We start from the raw sequence: 20,292 nt of genomic DNA on the forward strand, positions 1-20,292 counted from the left end.
GCCTTGGCCCAACTTCCAGAGGGCTTTTGATGTGTCAATGAAGATAAAACCAGATAAGCTTTCTCAAACTCTTGTCTTCTGGCAAGCCCCGAAAACAGAGTAGAAGTACTTTAGCATGCAGTGTGGTAAAGCCAACTATACCTTTGGCCAGTTGGGGAATATTCCACTGTACTCCATCTCTGGCCCCCAGCATGTAATCCATCTTTGAACTTCAACAAATTACGATAAAACAACAAATACACAGTAGAAAAACAAATTTTCCTTCAGTTTTATGTTTTGTTGGAAAGATGTTTAAAATTCCAAGTGGAGGAGGGTGAGAGGAAGGGAAGAGTTCTGATTTGTAAACCTTTATCCAGAAGAAAAAATGATTTCTCTTCACTTTGCTTCTTTAATGTAGACTGTATCATTCAAGGATAGCAGGTGAGGGATATAATATTTTTAACTTGAGAGCTGACACATGCAGAGATTGCTAAAATACTTTCCCTTGCAGAGCCCTGCATCTCCCTTTGGAATGTCTGGCTGATAACAGCAATGATACGAGGAGATATATTTATAGTAACTTTTGTCTAGACAGGAAAAATGGTTATCTGGGCAGATGGGCATGTGTGTCCACATCTGGGGCTCTTTTCTTATTCCCCCAGACCTACCCAGAGTCTTCCACCTGCTGCCTTGTGATCTATCGAGTAGGTGTTTTAAAATGTTTTGCTCCTTTTTCCTCCACCCTCCCCAAAGCAGTCTGAGATTTGATCCCAGCACATCCTTTCCTGCACTCCCTTTACTGTCATCTTATTAAACAGACTCCTGGGTTGCTAATGCATCCTGTTTTGCAATCTTCTCTTGGCTGAGATTTTAGGACAGCTCAGCAGTGTCCTGTTATGAACGTAGGTTTCACAGCTTTGTTGGGAAGCAAGTGAGGGGACAGCAAAGACTTTTAATTCCAAGTTCTCATATTTAACTGCCCCGCTACAGAAAGCAAATTGGATGCCACGAATAGTCTCATATGAATATTGTACCATTGTACAAGGCACTGGTGAGACCTCATCTGAAATTCTGTGCATTTCTGGTCACCCGTGTTCAAGAAAGAAGACTTCAAACTGGAACAGGTGCAGAGCAGGGCGACTAGGATGACACAGGAATGGAGAACCTACCTTACAAGAGGAGTCTTAAGGAGCTTGGTTCGTTCAGCCTAACAAAATGAAGGCTGAAGGGAGATCTGATTGCCCTCTATAAATACAAGAGAGGGATAAACACCAGGGAGGGAGAGGAGTTACTCAGGTTAAGGGTCAATGTTGACACAAGAACAAGTGGATATAAGCTGGCCACCAACAAGTTCAGGCTCGAAATTAGACACCGGTTTCTAACCATCAGAAGAGTGAAGTTCTGGACCAGCCTTCCAAGGCAAGTTGTGGGAGCAAAAAACCTAGCTTGTTTCAAGACTGAGCTTGATAAATTTTATGGAGGGGATGGTATGATGAAGTTGCCTACAGTGGCTCACGGCCCATCCACGACTATTAGCAAATATCTCCAATAGGAGAGATGTGACACTAGATGGAGAAGGCTTTGAATTAATATAGAGAATTCTTTCCTGTGTGTCTGGTGGGTGGTCTTGCTCACATGCTCATGGTTTAACTGACTGGAATATTTGGTATTGGAAAAGAATTTTCCCCTGGGTCAGATTGGCAGAGACGCTGAGTTTTTTGCCTTCCTCTGCAACATGGGGCACAGGTCACTTGCTGCTTTGAATTAGAGTAAGTGGTGGATTTTCTGAAACTTGAAGCCTTCAATCAAGATTTGAGGACTTCAGTAGCTCAGCCCAATGTTATGGGCCTATTACAGGAGCGGATGAGTGCGGTTCTGTGTCCTGTGATGTGCAAGAGGTCCGACTAGACGATCATGATGGCTTCTTCTGGCCTTAAAGTCTATATGCCTCTTCACATACCGTGTTCTTTCTGTTTTCTTGGGCTCTTGGTTAATAGATTCACTAGATCCTTTCTTAATAAATAAATAAATCTATAAACAATTTTTGAGTGACTTTTTTTGGAGCTAGAGAAAGCTTCCAGACTGACAGCCCCGGGGAACAAAGTCCTGTTAGTGCAGTATTAATACAATAGCAGCAGCAGCTCAAGCTTCACCAATGCTGCCTAGCCAATGTACCTCACCCCTGCCCTACAAAAGCCACTTGAAGGCTGAAATATTCTTTCACCTTATATGTCCCACTTGGTTCTCCGTTTCTCTGCTTTTGTTGCCCACCAACTTGTCAATTAATGCCAATGGGAATGGTGGTTTCTGTGGATACTGTCTTCTGGAAGCTGGATTGTAAACAGAAAACTTACTAATATCCTGAACTAGTTTTGAACCAGTGACCTGGAGGTGAAAAATCTTTGACTCACTCCAGTCCCTGAACCAGTTCCCCAGCAAAAATAACTGATGTTTGTTTAACGAACAGCGTTATATAGTACTCTTTTTTTCTAATGCATATATCAACACAGGGAAAATTGTTTCTCAGAGTGTCTCCACTGACATTCCAGAGCATTTATATATTGTATCAGCTGAATAACCATGATTAAGGCTTCAATTTTGTCATGGTATTTTTAGTAAAAGTCATGGACAGGTCACTGACAATAAACAAAAATTTACCGAAGCCATGACCTGTCCCTGACTTGTAGTAAAAACATCCCTGACAAAATGGGGAGGGAGGAGGGTCCAGCACCCTGCCCCGCTGCATGAAGTGGCTGGGAGTGGTGGCTCCCCACCCCTCCCCAGTTGCTGGGAGCTGTGTGGGGATCCCCCACTCCCCTGAAGGGCTGAGAGCTGTGGGGCGGCCCCTGCTGCCTGTGGTAGCTGGGCTGCTGCGGGAGGGTCTCCTGCTGCCAGCGGTTGCTGGGGTGCCCCAATATCATGGAGGTTTCTGGAAGTCATGGATTCCGTGATGTCTGCAACCTCCGTGACATAATCGGAGCCGTAATCATGATCATAGTCAGCCATTAAGATGTTAGATTTGTAAAGGGTTTGGCATTCTTTTGTCTTTCCTGATGGATTAGACTTCTGACATGAGATCACTAAAACACAAGATGGAAAAGTCCTATTAGTTCATCCAGTCCTCATTTTTCACCTTACACCCAGTGGCCAGTGGAGAATAAAGTTGCACATTTATTTTGAATCTGATGATAACTCAGAACATGATGATGGCAGAGAGCAAACTTGAGTGGTGATTTCATTAAACCTGTATGTTCAGAGGGGAATGAATGTATAAATTATAGGGATGTAATATTTGTTCCCTTTTTCATCTTCGTTTTCTGGTTGCTATTCACTGACAGGAAGCCACATTCTGCATTGTTCTGCGTGGTGCTCGCTTGGGACAAGCTGTGCTAAGTGACGTACTTCAGGCTGGCTGTGTGCCTATTGTTATTGCTGACTCCTATATTTTGCCTTTCTCTGAAGTTCTGGACTGGAAGAGGTTCGTACTTATTGGTTTGCACCCACCGTAAATTCAAACCACTTGAAACCTCACAACCTAGAAATGAAGGAACAGAATATGCGGGGGGCTGAAAACAGGATGCATTCAAGCATAGGAAGTAATGGAGCAGGAAAATGAGGGGACAAAAGGGTGGTGAGCAGCACAGACTATCCAGTTTTGGTATTGGATTTCCTGTTTCTTGCAGCTCACGATATTCATCTATAGAACAAAAATTATTGGCCTTTTCACACTTGTATTTGCACGCAAGCTGTTTAAATTCACTTCTAGCAGTTTACACCTCCCAAACCCCTGTGAGGCAAAGAAGTATCCCCATTTTACAGGTGTGAGTAACTGAGTCACAGCAGAGATTTTGTATACATACAAGTGTACGCACTTAACACTCTTTTCCCCTAAATGATTTATTCAGAATTACACCAAGTCATTGATAGAGCTGGAATTAGAACACAGGAATTCTTGGCTCCCAGTCCATACTTAATTCATTAGACCACACTCCTCTATGTAGCCACTTGCAGCTGCTCTTCTGCAAATGCACCCCACAGAGTTTTTGGGTATTTCCCTTAGGCTGAGCAGCTGGAGTCATGAAGAAATTTCCCAATGGTCTAGTATTGAATAATTAATTGCATTACAGGGGCTTATGCTTTCCTCTGAAACCTCTAGAGCGTAGCACGTTATGATACCAGTTTACATGGACTATAGGTATGTTCTCATGTGGCATTTTTATACTTTTTTCCCTTCACTTTTTTGCATTTAGAGCCTCTGTTGTGATACCTGAAGAAAAGATGCCTGAAATGTACAGCATTCTGCAAAGCATTCCCCAGCGGCAGATTGAGGAGATGCAAAGACAGGTAAAATAGCCTGAATATAGCATTTAAATCTATACATGAGTTCATATGTGTCTAGTGCTTGTGTATGTGTGTGAAGTGTGGTTGGGAGTAGAAGCATTCTGCATACTCTCATATTATTAAAGTTCAGTTCATTCAGCTTGCTGATTTTTTGCACTAAAAATACAATAACATTTATATAATGCTCAGAATACTTAAATACTGAATATGCAAAGATAATTTTATCCATCTCTGGCACAACTAAATCTGCTGGAGAGCAGCTGTTTAACAATACTACAGTGTAGTTTAGGTCAGGAATTTAAGAACACTGCATATGATTGCAATTGTAGAAGAACGCTTGAGTAGGCAGAATTCAGTTACCCACATTGGAATTTCTCCGGCATGCTATGTTAACATCCATACTCTTGTGAAAGATGTTATAGGATCTTCAGTGCCCACAATGGTCAGGGTCTTCCGAACATGGACTGCGTAAATACTGTGAAAAGTAAAACTGAGGTCCAGACCACCTGTTCATTAAAGATCCCATGGTACTTTCCACAAGAGCAGGGGTGCTTACCCCAGTAGCTGGCCAAATTCCACTGTAAGTAATTTCACTTTACTCTGTGTTCTCCCTGCTTTCTCAGTACACAGTGATGATCAAATTCCTGCAGAGTTCAGTTTTATTCCTCTTCTCTTGCAAGTTAAGAAAAAAAGAAAAGGAGTACTTGTGGCACCTTAGAGACTAACAAATTTATTTGAGCATAAGCTTTCGTGAGCTACAGCTCACTTCATCGGATGCATTCAGTGGAAAATACAGTGGGGAGATTTATATACACAGAGAACATGAAACAATGGGTGTTACCATACACACTGTAAGGAGAATGATCACTTAAGATGAGCTAATACCATTACAGTGTGTATGGTAACACCCATTGTTTCATGTTCTCTGTGTATATAAATCTCCCCACTGTATTTTCCACTGAATGCATCCGATGAAGTGAGCTGTAGCTCACGAAAGCTTATGCTCAAATAAAGTTGTTAGTCTCTAAGGTGTCACAAGTACTCCTTTTTATTTTTGCAAATACAGACTAACACGGCTGCTACTCTGAAACAAGTTAAGACAAGTTTCTGATAAAACCACAGTGCAAATTTTTAGCTTCCTGCTCAACCATCGCTAAATTCATTGAAGTGAGAGAGTCATGAATTCTGCTGACCCTACATATGTCCAGATCTATAAATATACTTTGAAATCTTTGGATGAAAGGTGGTAGTTAAATGCAAAATGCTTTATGTACGTTAATTACACAAGCTCATCTCTGTAAGATGTTGTTTGTTTGTTTTTCCAGGGGAAAAGAGGCATAGAGAGGTTGTGATTTATATAAGGTCATGGAATGAATTGAGCGGAGCCAGGAATATAATCAACTCAGTTTTCAGTTCAGTCCAGTAGATGATATTGCCTATTTGGCACAGATTGTTAGTGTCCATAATACCAGATACTTACTCTGACCTGAGCATTCTCATGCAGGTGTGTGTGTCAGTGACTCAGCTGAGCAGATCAATACAATTGTTGGCTGTAGGCAGATTGTGGTAAAGTGGCTGAGCATCTTGGAGAGGACTTTGGCTATAAAATTAACATGTACAGTAGGGTTCAAACATAACATTGTTTGCATGGTGTTTTGAATATGTAAAGTAGAATTACATTTTGGAGGCATTGGGAAAGAAGGATATTTGTATTTCACAAATACTTTTATGTAAGGTATTTCTGTCACCCTTGTCATTGAGTGCCTCACAGTTATTGATGTATTTAGTCTTACACCACCACTGTGGGTAGAGAAGTACTGTTATCCCTCTTTCACAGATGGAGAACTAAGGGACTTGTTTAAAGTCATATAGGATTTCTGTGGCAGAGCAGGAATTGAACCCAGGCCTCTGGAGTCCCAAGTTATAACCTTAGCCACAAGGCCATCCTTCCTCCCTCATGATACTTGTAAATATCAAGAAGAGGAGAAAATGTTTGTGGTCCAAGAGGTATAAGTAGGAGTAAGGAGATGAAATTCAGAAATAGGAAATTTAAGATAAATATCAGAAAATATTCCTTATGGTGAGATTTTTTTAATATGTGGAATAGTCTCTCCAAGTAATAGAAGTCCCATTGTTCAAGTCACTTGTAACTACACAGTGCTGGAAGCTATACTATATGTAGGGCCTTACTAAATTCACGGCTGTGAAAAACTTGTCATGGACCGTGAAATAAGCACTCCCCTCCAATAGCTAGATTTCACAGGGGAGTGGGAGGGGTAGGGCTGGGGGCAGCCGAGCCGGGGGCTCCTACTGTTCCTCAGGCTCCAGTTGCTAGTCCCGAGGCTGGGGAGGCATGGGACTTACTCTTCCCCTGCGCAGTTGCTCTCGGGGTGGAGGGGAGTGAGACCCACCTCTGGGTACCTCCCCCTGCTGCAGGAAGCTCCACAGCTGGGCTCACAGAAGTGAGGGTGGCAATCCCCTGACCCCCTCTACAACAGCTACGCGTCCCCACCTTCACCCCCCACAACCCTCTTTTAGGTCAGGACCCCCATGATTACAACACTGAAATTTCAGATGTAAGCATCTGAAAATGTGAAATTGACTAATTTTCAAATCCTATGGCCATGAAATTGACCAGAATGGACCATGAATTTGATAGAGCCCTAACTATATGGATCCATTCTGCATGTCCTGGCGGAAAGAATAGACTAGAGAACTTAATCTTCCATTTCCTTCATGTCTAATTTCTATAACTAGTTTAACTTTCCTTGTATGCAGAACAGAAGCCTTTGCAAGTATCACAGCAGCCAACAGAGGTTTCCATTCCCTTTTTTCACCCCACTCCAGTTAATTACTATGGCTGTGTTATCTTGAGGTCAACTGCCAGAGATGTGTACATATTCACAACTCTAATAGGTGCTAAAAACAGCACCTATTAGAGTTGTTAATATGTACACATGCCCCTATATATGTATGAAATCTTTGCCAGCTACTTTGAATTAAAATATATTTTAAAAAAAAGTTCCTTAGAATGTTTGAGCTGCCAATGTAAAATACTCCATATTCACCACAACCCTTATGCATTTTAGTACCCAGCACTTGTGTGCTATCTCCAATTTTATCCTTCCCCACCAAGTCAAGTTAGTGTTTGGTTGGAGAGGATCAGTGACGTTTTGATATGGAGTTTTCTGGCATATAAATGGTCTGCACTAGCCATTGTTATAAGTTCCAGAGCAGTGGTCCCCAACCTTTCTTGTGGGAATTCCCACAAGATGATGATGATGATGATGATGATAATAGCACAGAAGACTGTGGCAGGGCACCTGACACCCCGCCGCTGAAAGGCTGCCGATGAGAAGCGGCAGCGGCAAGAAGCGTTGCTGCTGAAATAGCGCCGAGAAACGGCAACGCTTCTCGGTGGCATTTTGGCAGCGGGGTGTCCTGTGGGTGCACAAAAATGCCCCGGCGGGCGCCATTGCATCCACGGTCACCGCTTTGGGGACCCCTGTTCCAGAGTATCACTGACCATTTTAGAGCTTCTCTTATTCCTCATTCACGCCAAACTACTCATATACTTTGATTCTTCTTCACAGTTGCTGAGCTGTACTGTGGACAGCATCCATTGTTCTACTTTCACTTTCCCTGTGCCACAAGTTAACAGCAACATTGTGGCAGAATAGTGAGGAGGGAAGAGGGGGAAGGACAGGGAGTGGATGTGATAGGAGTATGGCAGAGGAGGAGTGGAGGGTGAGAGATGAAGGTGAGGAAGAGGGAGAAGGATTGAAGTAAGGGGAAGGAGAGGAGCAGAGTGAGGAAAAGGGAAAGGAAAACACAACACCTCCATGGCTACCGCTAAAACCATCCCTTATGAAACCTCCTTCCTCAGGACAAATCTGTTTTTCACTTTGTAATTTGTAGGGTAAACAGACTTCCAGAGTCCTTCTGATTTTTGTCTTTTTTTTTGGTCTGCAGATTCGTTTAGCAGAGTATTGTATGTCTTGAAAATTTATGTGCTACTGATATCATAAATCCCAACTCATTGCCCCAAATCCAGCAAACACAGATAAACTCATTACTACCTAGGACTGGAATTTAAGGATAACCTTCAAGGTGGGGGGAGAGGGGAGTGCCAGAGGGTGTGGGGAGTTGTTTTTTTTTTTTTTTCATTCCCCTGCTTTGTTTTTTACATTAGAAATTAAGGTATTGTCTACTCTGATGATGATCACTTGTGATGGCAAGAGTGAAGAAGCTAAAAGCTGACACAACTGAGGAAAGGGATTTATTTTAGTCATACTATTAAAACTTTTTAAGTGTGTTTTAACACTTAGGAAGAGAATGTCTTTGTTAAAGGTACAACCCCCTGACCCATTCAGCTAATATATGAGCTTATGCTACACCCCCTTCAAAATTCTGTAAGAGATCCACTTAGAGAGCTAAAGAAGACCAGACTTGAGATTTGTGTTGCCCTGAGGCAAAAACAGTCAGAAAAAGTTAAATAAACATAACCCCACACCTTTTCAGGCCTCCTTTATGCTCTCTTTAAAAAAAAAAAGAAAAAAAAAGACAAGCCCAATTTTTAAAAGAAATTGTGAGTCATTTTAGAGTGAGTTTTCAATGTTGGCTTGGGAAGTGCTATTCCCAGAACAAATAATGTATGAGCAATACCACTGTAGTTTTTCTAGCTCATATCCCCCATGCCTCAAGCTCTCCAGGTCAAAGGAAACTGAAGACACTAGCACATGCATAAATCAGTGACTTATTTTACTGTCACATTAAAACATGAGTGGCTAGTGTGTCTGACCCCTTCCCCTTCCTATTTAATGTGCTTCTTTGACTCTTCTCTTTAAAGAGGACTTTGTGGAGTAATTTCAGCCCTTATCAGTTTGCTGACAGCTATGAGCCTTCTGCTGGCTCCAGGCAGTGAGTGCAGGCGTGTGAAACTTCTCATTCTTACACTGAAATGGTCCTGGACAAAGTTTAACCAAAAGGATTGTATGGATTTTTTTTTGCAGGGTGAGGCACATATAAGAGGTACGATTGTTAGCAGTAATTGGTCGATACTGAGAGAAGTGTCTATTTCCAGCCAAACTTAATTTCAATATTTGGACACTCATAGAGGGAGGAATGAGAGAGAGTGAGCTTCCAAAGGGCTGTTTTTTATCTTGTCATTTGAAATGTAGTTCCAGGATATATTGGCTCTGCCATTTGTAGAGAGCAGCAAGGCAGTTCTTAAGGGTGCATGGTTTGGTCTTACAAGCTTTTTTTTTTTTTTTTTTTTAAATTGACTTCCAGCTTTATATCTTTCCTTGATGGAGAGCAACTTCTGTCTCAGGGCTCTTTAGAATCATCGTTATCGAATATAAAAACTTTCATCCATCTGACATTTGTAGAATTTTAGGGAGTGTGATTAGAGAGGCTAACCCCACTTTAATCCTCCCAGAGTGCTTCCATGGAACCCTGGGTCCTCCATAAATGTCAGGCATGGACAGTTTGCCATCTTATCAGCTGCACTGGAGTTAGCTCCAGCCCCCTTCTCCCTCTTGGTCTGTTGCAGCAGACAGCAGGGGAAAGGAAAAACGATTACCTGGCTTATTGCCAGGAGCACTAAGGGAGTAGCAGAATCCTTGGCATTCACTGATCAGAATTTTTTTGTGTCGCTTGAAAACAGCACCCTTACCCTAGATTCTTCATATTCCTACCCCCATCTTTGCCTTCCAGAAAGAAGCAAATTGTCTTCTTATTACTTATGGAGCGGAACAATCTCCATGCTACAACATATGGGATAGTTGAGAAGTCCCTGAGAGCAGGAAGCACAACACTGAATGATTTTATGGATCAGAGCTATGTTTTATTAGAATTGGAGCTAGGCAAATTTTTTTGGATGAATAGGTTATTAGTTGAAAAATGCAGTTTTGGTCAACTCAGAACTATTTGTGAACTTGATATGAATTAAACTAATAGTTCAGGCCAAACATTTTTTTGGGTGCTTGGGAGGAGGTAGATTCACAAAGAGAGTGTGGTACCATCCTATAATTCCTAGCCCAGTTAGACCTGAACTTTTAAGAGAGTAATTATGCTAACTTAAGTCAACCATTCCACTTTAAACTAGTGAAAATGCTGCTGTGAATCTGGACATCTTACTACCAAAGCTTGGAAGGTTGCTGCATGCCAGTTCCTAGTCAAGGGATATCTTGGGCATACAACAGTTAAATGCAGATTATCCAAATCTGAAATTTCAGGATTTCTTCCAATTGAGAATATTTTGCACTGTTAGTCTGCAACCAGCTGCTTCAGTCAAACAGTGTTTATGATCATCTGGTCCTGGTGCTCAACCCAGTTTCCACTCTGTTTCCCCCTTCTGTTATTTGGACTGTACCACAGTTCTCTTGCCCAAATCCACAGCCTGCCTACTAATTGAGATCATTGTAAAATTAGTGTTTACCTATACAATAAAAAATTGCATTTTTATAGCACTTTCTATTTAAGGTTCGTAAAGGCAGTAATTAAATCCTTCAGAGCTGCTATGGGGTATTTATATAACATATAAATGTGTAAGGCATACACAAATAATTTATTTACACAAGGTCAGACTGATAGTCTAATGGAACCTGGGATTCCTGACTCTGAGTCTTCTGCTTTAACCACTAGATCATGTTTCCTTATACAGTAAGAATGTTTGGTTTTAAATTACAAAGTTTTTAGGTGCCCTATAGTGGCACTCAATCTGCTACTGGATAGTTTTCATATATGTTTGTTACCTTGTTGACTTGTTGGATAGCAGTTGTGCAAATCGACCTTTTTGGATACATTTTCTTGAACGCCACATAGCTCTTTCAGGGATGGACTAGCCAGCAGTTGAGCAGCTACCACAGCATAAATTACAGAGCAAGTGGAAATAGTGCAGCTGTTGTGAACTAACTTCTAGTGTTGACACAACTCTTTGGAACCTGTTCCATCTCCTGCCTGATGTCACTGTAAGAGTTTGTGTACCCTCCAGCTGTCAGTGTTAGGAATGCATTGTGGTGCCCTTAGATTCTGAAACAGCCATGAAGTTCTTTCTCTAGTTTTACCTTTTTTAGCTGCTAATTTTGAACATCCTTTAGACATGGGAACAGAACTTGGATGTGTCATTAAAAATGTTTGTTTTAAGTGACTCATTTTTAGAGATGTTCAGAAATAGTAGTTAACAGGAGAGCTACATGTTCCATTTGCTTCTAGGATGGAGTTTTGAATATGTTCCAGGCTGAAAGAAATGCTTTCAGTAACTACCTAACAGCTGTTTTGTGGTCTAGATAAAATTAATTTTATCTCCAACTACTTTCTTGCTGGACAAGTTTGTACATCACATGGCACCATCGCATTTGGCAGTAATTGACCCCCTGGTTCTCAGCCTCAGTAGAGAGGCAAAAACTGATTGGGCCATGAAGGGTGAAGTACTTTTGCACCCTGAGAGATGGTTTCATTTGCTTAAGGTATGGGGGAAGCTAGGTAAAGAATTTCAGACTCCAAGGCTCTCACTCCAGTGGCTTTCACCAACATGGGTGTCACTAAAATATGTTTGTAGGCGGAGCTGGCAGCAACGCCTATGGCTGTTTAACGGCTTCCATTGTGTGTGTTTATACATATATAAAAATCCATATTTCACAGTTAACAGACTATAATAAGCAAAGGGGATAAACATGCCTTATGGAATATGGCTTGTGCTCTGAAATAGGAGTGTACTGTTCTTTTGCAAGTTACAACATTGCAGTAACCGGACACATTTTTTTCGTTACTGCAAAATGCTGGTCTTTCATGTGTGTGATTGGCACTGGGCTTGTTTTGTGTTTAACCTCTCCTGTCAAGGGAATTGAAACTTCCATTCTCCCGGCATTAGCATGGTAGTCATGGGAAATCTCAAACAAGATGGATCTTATTGCAGCAGTTGACACAAGTTGTGCTTTTATTTATTTATTTTTGATGTTGGATACTGATTAAAAGTTTCCAAGCATCTTTTAGCCATGTTATAAAGCTAGCCAGTAGAGAGCTGGGCAGCTGCTGACCAGGGGAGATGCTAGCGGACACTGGACAAGATCACAGTGGGAAGCATCGGTGTGTGTAACTCAGAAAGCTGGGAAAGGTGTAAACAGATCCCTAATTTAGCTGCAGAGTGGGCTCTGCAAACACTGTTTTATTGGCCAGTGGCTCCTGCTTTACTAACCTCTAACCTTTACAATACTCAGAGGTGCTGCCCACCCGCCGGCCTTGCCTTTGAACCACTCTTGGCTCCTGCCACCTCAAAGGCTTGCAGTCAGATTCCTGTGTTTTGCTGGGGACCTCACCTCTCAGCAGGATGTCTACAGCAGAGAAAACTGATCTACCCTTAGAACATAGACATATTTGAAGGCGATACCCCCGAGACTTGAAACCTATTGCTTTGTGTTTCAGGAGATGTCCATCACTTTTCAAGAAATGTGGCTGAACCTCCCCTTCCCTTTCCCTCTCCTTTCACTGGGTAGTCATATAACATTTGAATGTTCCTACAATTGTATACCCATGACTGATTTTTGTTCTTCTCTTGACTATTCCTGCCTTTGTAACAGTTATAGCAGAAATCTAGATTGTCATAATTTTGGTTGTGTGTGGTTAATGGAGAGGGAATTTTCAAATTTTCAAAGCAGAGACTAATCTTATCGTGTAGTTATAGTCAAAATGGCTGTTTAAAATGGCATTGTATAGGTTTATATCTGTCCTTTCTCAATGACTGCCTGTTGGACTAAAAGGATCAGTCAACGTTGCAACCTCATCTGCGATCTAAAAAATCAAGCTGTGTTCACTTCTGCCTTTTACACCTTCACCAATGTATCTGACAAATATGATTATCCATAAGGCAGACTAGAGTCCAGCTTGCTGTCCTGTAGTTGTATTGTCTCTATGGTGTCTACAAATGTAAACCCTTGTTTGCTGTAAATTAGGACTATATAAGGTGAAAAGCCAACAGGAGCAAAGATGTTCAGAAAATAGGGTCTGTTTCTGCATACATACTCTTCAGAGTATAAGTGCACTTTAACTGTTTTTTCCCTTTACACCATTTAGTTTTGTTTTGTTCTTCTTCCCAGGGGGTGCTTCTGCATGTTTTGGCCCCATTCCCCTCAACCAGAAGGCTCTATGTTTTTGGGTCCTTTACTGGTTCTGTGACTGGAACATATTTATGCTGCTGATCTGGGACGGAGATACTAAGTTTGTGTCAGTCAATCTTCCTGAGTCTGAGACTGCTGTATCTGCCTCTTGCAGGAGCAGAGAGGAGAGTTGGGTTTCAAAGTGCTATTCCATGCAGTACTCGCAGCAGAGTGTTTGCAATGGGGGTGTCACAGTAGATCCAACTTATGCAGGATTCCCCCCACACTCTGTTCTTCTCTTCTGTCCTCCATGCCCCCATTCCCAAAACTAGTCTGACATCCCCAGGATGGGAAACACTGCCTTAAATCCTAGTATGTTGGCAGTATATTAGGGATCAAGATACTCTTGGATTTAAGGGCCACAAAAGTGCAGCTGTCTCATGGGACAGCATGGAAACCCTTCTTCCTGTCAAATAGTAGTTTTGTGTGCAGTGTAGTTGCAGCTGGATTTTGAGCAAAGTGATGCTATTGTGAACTAGCAAAAGTGAGATGAGAATTGAGGATGAAAACTTATGAACAAAACAAACATGATAAAGGAAAGACTTGGTAAATCTAATCTTTAACAGAGATCTGCTTGATGTAGTGCATCATTTTGGTATCTGAGTGTCAAATGCATGCACTGCTGTAATTATACCTTGTGAACTACCACAGCCAAAATGTGAGGCAAGGACCCAAGAAAAATCATAGTGCAAGAAACTTAAGGTGATGTGGAGTTTATATCTTGCTAGCACTAACATTTCCCTTTAACCTCAGCTCCAGGAGTCAGCATTTGTGATGTCAGAAGTTTACAGCAATAAAACTGAGAACTCCTAGAAGTCTGCTCCCAGGCGACTAGTATCTTGAGGGTCAGACTAGCATTTTGAACCCTGACCTCTCCATCTCTGAGCATTGACAACTATCTCTCCCCCCCCCCCCCCAAAAAAAAAAAAGTGGCAGTGGTAAAGATTTGGTTTCCTCTCTTCATTCTGTTTCTGAAGAGGCCAAATATACTTGTTTAATCCATGATTAAAATGACTGCAGTGTAGATTGAAAGCAGATATTGGATTAGATTATTAAATACATTGAGAGAATTTTATCAGGTCAAATTAAAATGAAACTGTACCTAGTATTAGCACCAACACCCCCCCAACTCCCCCGGTATTGAGTCACCTTATAAAAATATCTGGGTTAGAATGTCCCTGGTTCTCACCTAAATCTGCTCAATGCTTGTGACGTGTCTTAGCCAGTGTTTCAGATGGATTTAGGTTGTAGGGGTGGCAAGAGGGGCCATGGATTATTTTACATCTGCTCTTACCCTGTGATATACATTGTCATAACCAGCATTTCTGATGCCTAAGGCAAGAAACCAAACAAGTACATTTGTGACTAATGAAGGACAGTTGAGAGGTAGGACAATATTGACGTATATTTGTGTCCTGTTCAGCCTACACAAGCTGCTTGAAATAAAGGATTTTTACCTCCATAGGCCTCTCATGTGGTTAGGTAAAGTTAAATAAATGCAATCTACTTCTGGCTTCATGAGGTCCTGGTACTTATGCAGTTCAGCACAATTGGGAAATGGGAGGAGGAGTAGATGAGCGAATAGAAATAACGTTAAAATATTATGTTAAACATATAAGAAAATGTAGTAAGTATATATTTCTACACGTCACTCTTCTCTGTTCGCTCTTCACTGGTTTATCAGAAACCCAAACCAGGTTAAATTATGGTTTGGCCTTTATTTCAGGTGATGTGGAACCAAATGACTTTTTATTTATTTATTTTTTTAAATCAAAGTACAACTTCCCCATTTTAAACACTCACTCACTTTAGAAATCTTGTCTGTACAGTACCTGTATAATAGCCTTGAGAAATAGATCGCTCTTGGAAACTAGCCACACTACAACCTGCTTCGCTCAACTTTGAAAGACACTTTTTCATATTTTATAGAAGATGAACATAAATATTTTAGAAGCTGTTTTTGGTCAGGAAATACAGCATGAGTTTACCAATACTCCATTGATTTAATAGGTCTAATGTTAACACTCCTATACATGAGAAGAGGCTTTAATTTTTTACTTTCAGCCCAAATTTTCAAAAGTGACTTAATTTTGGATGCCTCAATTTTTGGGCAACCAAATTAAGACACCTTAAAGGGGCCTGATTTTTCAGGAAGTGTTGAGCTACCTGCTAAGTCAGCCAAAACTAGCTAATCTCTTTTGAACATTTAGCCTACATTCTTTTCTGTTTCATACAAACTCTGTTTGTCCCATTGGGAAAATCAATGGGATGTGAATTCCAAAGTGTCTAAGTCGTTTCTGAAAATAGGATGTAGGCTCCTAAGACACTTAAGCACTTTTGAAAATTTTACCCTAGATCTTTATCCCCCACTGTAAACTACATATTGTTGAATGACCCAAAATTGTGCAGTCTCCAGTAAATTTCTCTCAAGCCCTGCCTAGCAGAGGAAGCAAAAAATGATGCTGATCGTAACTGAAGCATTTGGAAGTTTTTCCCATGGAGCTGAATACAGAGAAACTGATTCACATGCTGCCAGTAAGGAATTCATCAGCACAGCAAGCTAGTCATAGATAGAGAGGGACATCCAGTATGGGGGATTGAGAAATGGCAGCTTAAACACTTGAATGTGGGAATGTTCTGTGGGTCCATATGGTATGGTTGGAGGCAGCTTGGAACAAGATAGAGCATCGCATGCTAGGATTTGTAGTCCCTGAGGTCTCTGCTTCGTTATTGAAGATGTGTGGCTTCAATTAGTTCTACTTTATGTAAATTTTGAGTCTGAAAGGCCTCTCTGGGCAAGCTTCCAAATGAACCTTCAGCTGGGCGAAATTTTGCATGTTACTTTGTGCCACCCTGAAAGAGTCTGTCTGCTCATGGTACCATAAGAACGGCCATACTGGGTCAGACCAAAGGTCCGTTTAGCCCAGTATCCTGTCTTCCAACAGTGGCCAATGCCAGGTGCTTCAGACGGAATGAGCAGAACAGGTAATCATCAAGTGATCCATCCCCTGTCGTTCATTCCCAGCTTCTGGCAAACAGAGGCTAGGGACACCATCCCTGCCCATCCTAGCTAATAGCCACTGATGGACCTATCCTCCATGAACTTATCTAGTTCTTTTTTTAACACTGTTATAGTCTTGGCCTTCACAACATCCTCGGACAAGGAGGTCCACAGGCTTACTGTGCATTTTGTGAAAAAGTATTTAGCAAAGGACCAGAGAGTTGCAGTTATCAATTACGGTAGTAATACTGGTTAGCTAAATTATAGGTTTTGAAGTTTTGGAATTTTACAAATAACAGGACGGAAAATGTTTTGTCCTTTTATAGCAGTGTTTCTCAATCTGTTTGATACCAGGGACAGGCTTGTTGCCTTCCTAAACTGTGTCAGGGAGATCTCGGGGACTGGCGATTGAGTAACACTGTTCTTCTATAGGACCATCCATCCAAGGATTTCAACGTGCTTTACAAACAACTGAGCCTCACAACACTTCTGTGAGATGGGGATTGCACATGTTGCACAGATGGGAAAACAGAAGCACAGAGTTTAAGTGAATTGTATAAAGTTAAACAGTGAATAAATGGCAGAGCCAGGAATAAAACTGAAGATACCTGGCTCCCAGTGTAGCCTCTAGGTTACATGCCTTCCTATTACCAGAGCTTCCCGAGCCTACCTGGTCACGGAGTAAAAAGTTTATTTGAAAAAACACTGTGGGATGGAAGTGAGTATCTGAATCTATACCATACAAAAGGAAAGCAGTTAAAGTAGAGTAACCTCAGCCAGTGTGAAAATGGTAACACTTCAAGGCCTCATAAACCTTTTCAAGTGTGACACTTTGGGAGCACTTGGCTCCTGCAATGGAATAAAATCTTACAATAGCATGGCGCCTGACCTAGAGGTTGGGAGAAGTGGTGCTTTATGGGCAGTTAACTTTTATTGCTTTCTTCCAATTCTCTTTTCTGTTGACTTTCCCCATTCTCACCAAACTGGGTGGGTAACTGATAGAAACCTAGAAGCTTCCTTTCAAGGAGCATAGTTCTCCCTGCCGGGGTACACACTCCCTTGAGTTGTACCATATAGTGCTCCTTTCCTGATGCCCAGTGTTTTTTTTATCAATGTAAGCAGAAGGTTTGTGTTGATCTGTCTTGTACTCTATGTCGGAGCACCATTAGTGGCATTAACACTAGGTCTTGTAAACATTATATGAATGGACTGTGTAACCTGATACTATGTTGGCTTGTAAAGAGCTTGTAAAGAGATGCTGGGCCCCCAAGTGTGTTTATTTCTAAGAAAAATAACACCTTGCTTAAATAAATGTTACTTTTAGTGAGAGGGCTACCTTCTTGTTGCAGGCTATCTCTTGCTTCCTGTGAAATTAGCTGTAAATGCTTCTGTCCCATGCTCCTCATCTGTTAAAGTGATGTGTGTATTGGTACCTGGAACACCTTGTGTCTCTGCAGTCCACTTGACCAAAGTTGTAAGGCTGCAGCCAAGTAGAAGGAAATCATAGGTTTGGATGCTTTGTGTCATCTTACTAAAGGGATTCTGAGAATAAGTATTTATGAGCAGTACATTGGAGTGGTGCCTTTCTTTTTTGCTTTGTAACTATTTTTTCTTGAATTTGCTAGGGACTTGATTTATTCTCCATCTTACAAATATTGCTACAGCTACTAGATATACTACAAAAATTGCTTTCTCAACCCACCCCCCAAATAATTCTGTACGAATTGGATGTTGGGTCCTTTTCATAAAGAGATCACTTCAGTCTTTTTCTTTTTTAAATATATATTTTAAGCAACTTTAGGTGGGAAATGCTGGAATTGACAGCTTAGCAGAATGTCAGCAATGATGGTGAAAGCTTCCTCTACACTGATGAGGGAACAACTTTTGGCTTACAGAGATCACAACTTGCGGGGAGGGGGGAGAGAGAAGAGAGTTCAGTCCCCATCGTTCGTTCAGTCTTTGGTTACTTTCCTGGGACTATGAACAAGGATGGCAAATGGTATTAGCTGCAGTGGTGTGTTTTGTAAAATGGATTGTAGCTATTGGACTGAGACCATTTCATATAGGTTACTGAACAGCCATTTAGTGGTAGCAGCTTAGCTGGCAACCTAAAGGCTCTCTAAGTCATTCTCCATTCATTGGGCCATCCAGTCTCTTAAATTTGAATGTTCTGCTGATTGGTGGAGCTAGACTCTCTGGCAGAGGTTCTCTTGTTTTTCCACACTGGATCTGTCCAGGATCTCTTGCGCATTTAGCAACATGGGAAAGTCAGGGTGGTTGCAACTCCTGGTCACCTGTTCGTGATCCCCTGCAGGTTGCAACCCCCTAGGTTGAGAACTCCTGGACTAGTGTCAGTTCTCCATTGTACTTTTAACAGTGGGTTTAAATGTCTATTTGAGCCTAATTTATGTAGTTAAAGTTGGTGATTGTCTAGGCACCAGCATTTAGGTGGGAAAGACTAGCGCAGGGTTAAATTGAGAACGCTTTAGAGAATCCTTGGAGTGCTCCTGCTTTCATCCATATAGGAATAAGTTCCCTTTCATAGCTGGCATCATGGCACATTTTGAAGATTGTGGGTATCTGGGCTCGGGAATAACCATGGTTACTATGGTTTGTGTTGCTCTCCTACTAGTTGTCTGTGTCCTCTTGGTTTAGAACTCTATCCCTGCTAATATTTGGGCATAGTTTTTATTTTATTTTATAAAGTGCCCATTTCCACCAAATCTATAAAATAACATAGGTTAATACTTAGAATGGCACAAACTTGAAAAATGTCTTCAAAACATGGAAGAAATGCAGCTCTGCACAGTCACCTTGTGAAAATAATCTGTGCAGCATGCAATAGCAGTGGCCTGGGTTTGATGACCCAGGAGGGCCTTTCCAGTTTGTGTCCTGTGTACCTTTACCCTGGAGGTCAGATAGTAAGGCCAGTATCATAGCAGCTAGTATGAAAATTTAGGATTCAATAAGGTACTACTCATTTGTATGGGAAATGGAACTTTCTTGTGTGCCAGACCAAGACTGTGCAATGAACTCCCCAGGAGCTAAGGACCATCGCAGACGTGAGCACCTTCCACTCCAAAGGCAAGGCACATTTCTTTGAGCTGCCCTCAACATAAATACAGAGCAGCGTTTATATCAAAACAAAACACAAACAAACAAAAAAGACTGTACACCCTACCAAAACAAGATACCCCACTCTACTTGCTTCTCCCCTTGGGGAGGGGATGAGCAAACAAATGGCATGTGACAGATGTGTGGTCTCATTGCTTAATGCACTGCTGAAAGGTACTCAGCTACTGTAGTAATGAGCATGGTACAAGAGCCTATCTAGAATATAATAGGGCTTGTCAGTGGGAGCTTCCCAGCTGATCTTATCCATCATGTGCGATTAACTTTATCTGTGACACTGGAGAACTTCTCACAGTAAGGAACACTCAAGGGTTTTCTGAGTGAGGCCAGATACCCCGATTCAGCAGAATGTCTACACGCTGAAGTCCACCGATCAACCCTCTGCAGATGCCTTGTCAAAGGAAGCAAGAACATTTTGTCACAGCCATGGCATAAAACATCACTTGGTGGCATAAAAAATATTTGTTGAACTCTGAAGTTTGTATTGCTTGTCCCCTAGTGTCCTTCCTTCACACTTCAATTATAGATGGCTTGTAAAGACAAAGTAAAGAGAAAGCTCATGTACGAGCCATTGACGGGAGTTTGTGATTTGCCCCAGGACACAGAGGGTGTCGGTGTCAAAGCCAGGAGTAGAACTCAAGTTTTCTCTAGTCCCTGTCCTATGCTTGGACTATGCTAATA

The 20,292-nt window shown here is 41.6% G+C and overlaps 1 protein-coding gene across 3 annotated transcripts in view; it reads left to right on the top strand.

The window, feature by feature from the left end:
- Positions 1-20,292, top strand: part of EXT2 (exostosin glycosyltransferase 2) — a 92,755-nt gene that overhangs the window by 17,219 nt on the left and 55,244 nt on the right. For all 3 annotated transcript variants that reach the window (XM_074955313.1, XM_074955315.1, XM_074955314.1), the window contains exons 6-7: positions 3,318-3,457; positions 4,230-4,323. In XM_074955313.1, the coding sequence (XP_074811414.1) occupies positions 3,318-3,457; positions 4,230-4,323 (234 nt within the window). The remainder of the gene's footprint in view (positions 1-3,317; positions 3,458-4,229; positions 4,324-20,292) is intronic.

Source organism: Natator depressus, chromosome 6, assembly GCF_965152275.1.
Source record: "Natator depressus isolate rNatDep1 chromosome 6, rNatDep2.hap1, whole genome shotgun sequence".
Classification (NCBI taxonomy): domain Eukaryota; kingdom Metazoa; phylum Chordata; order Testudines; family Cheloniidae; genus Natator; species Natator depressus.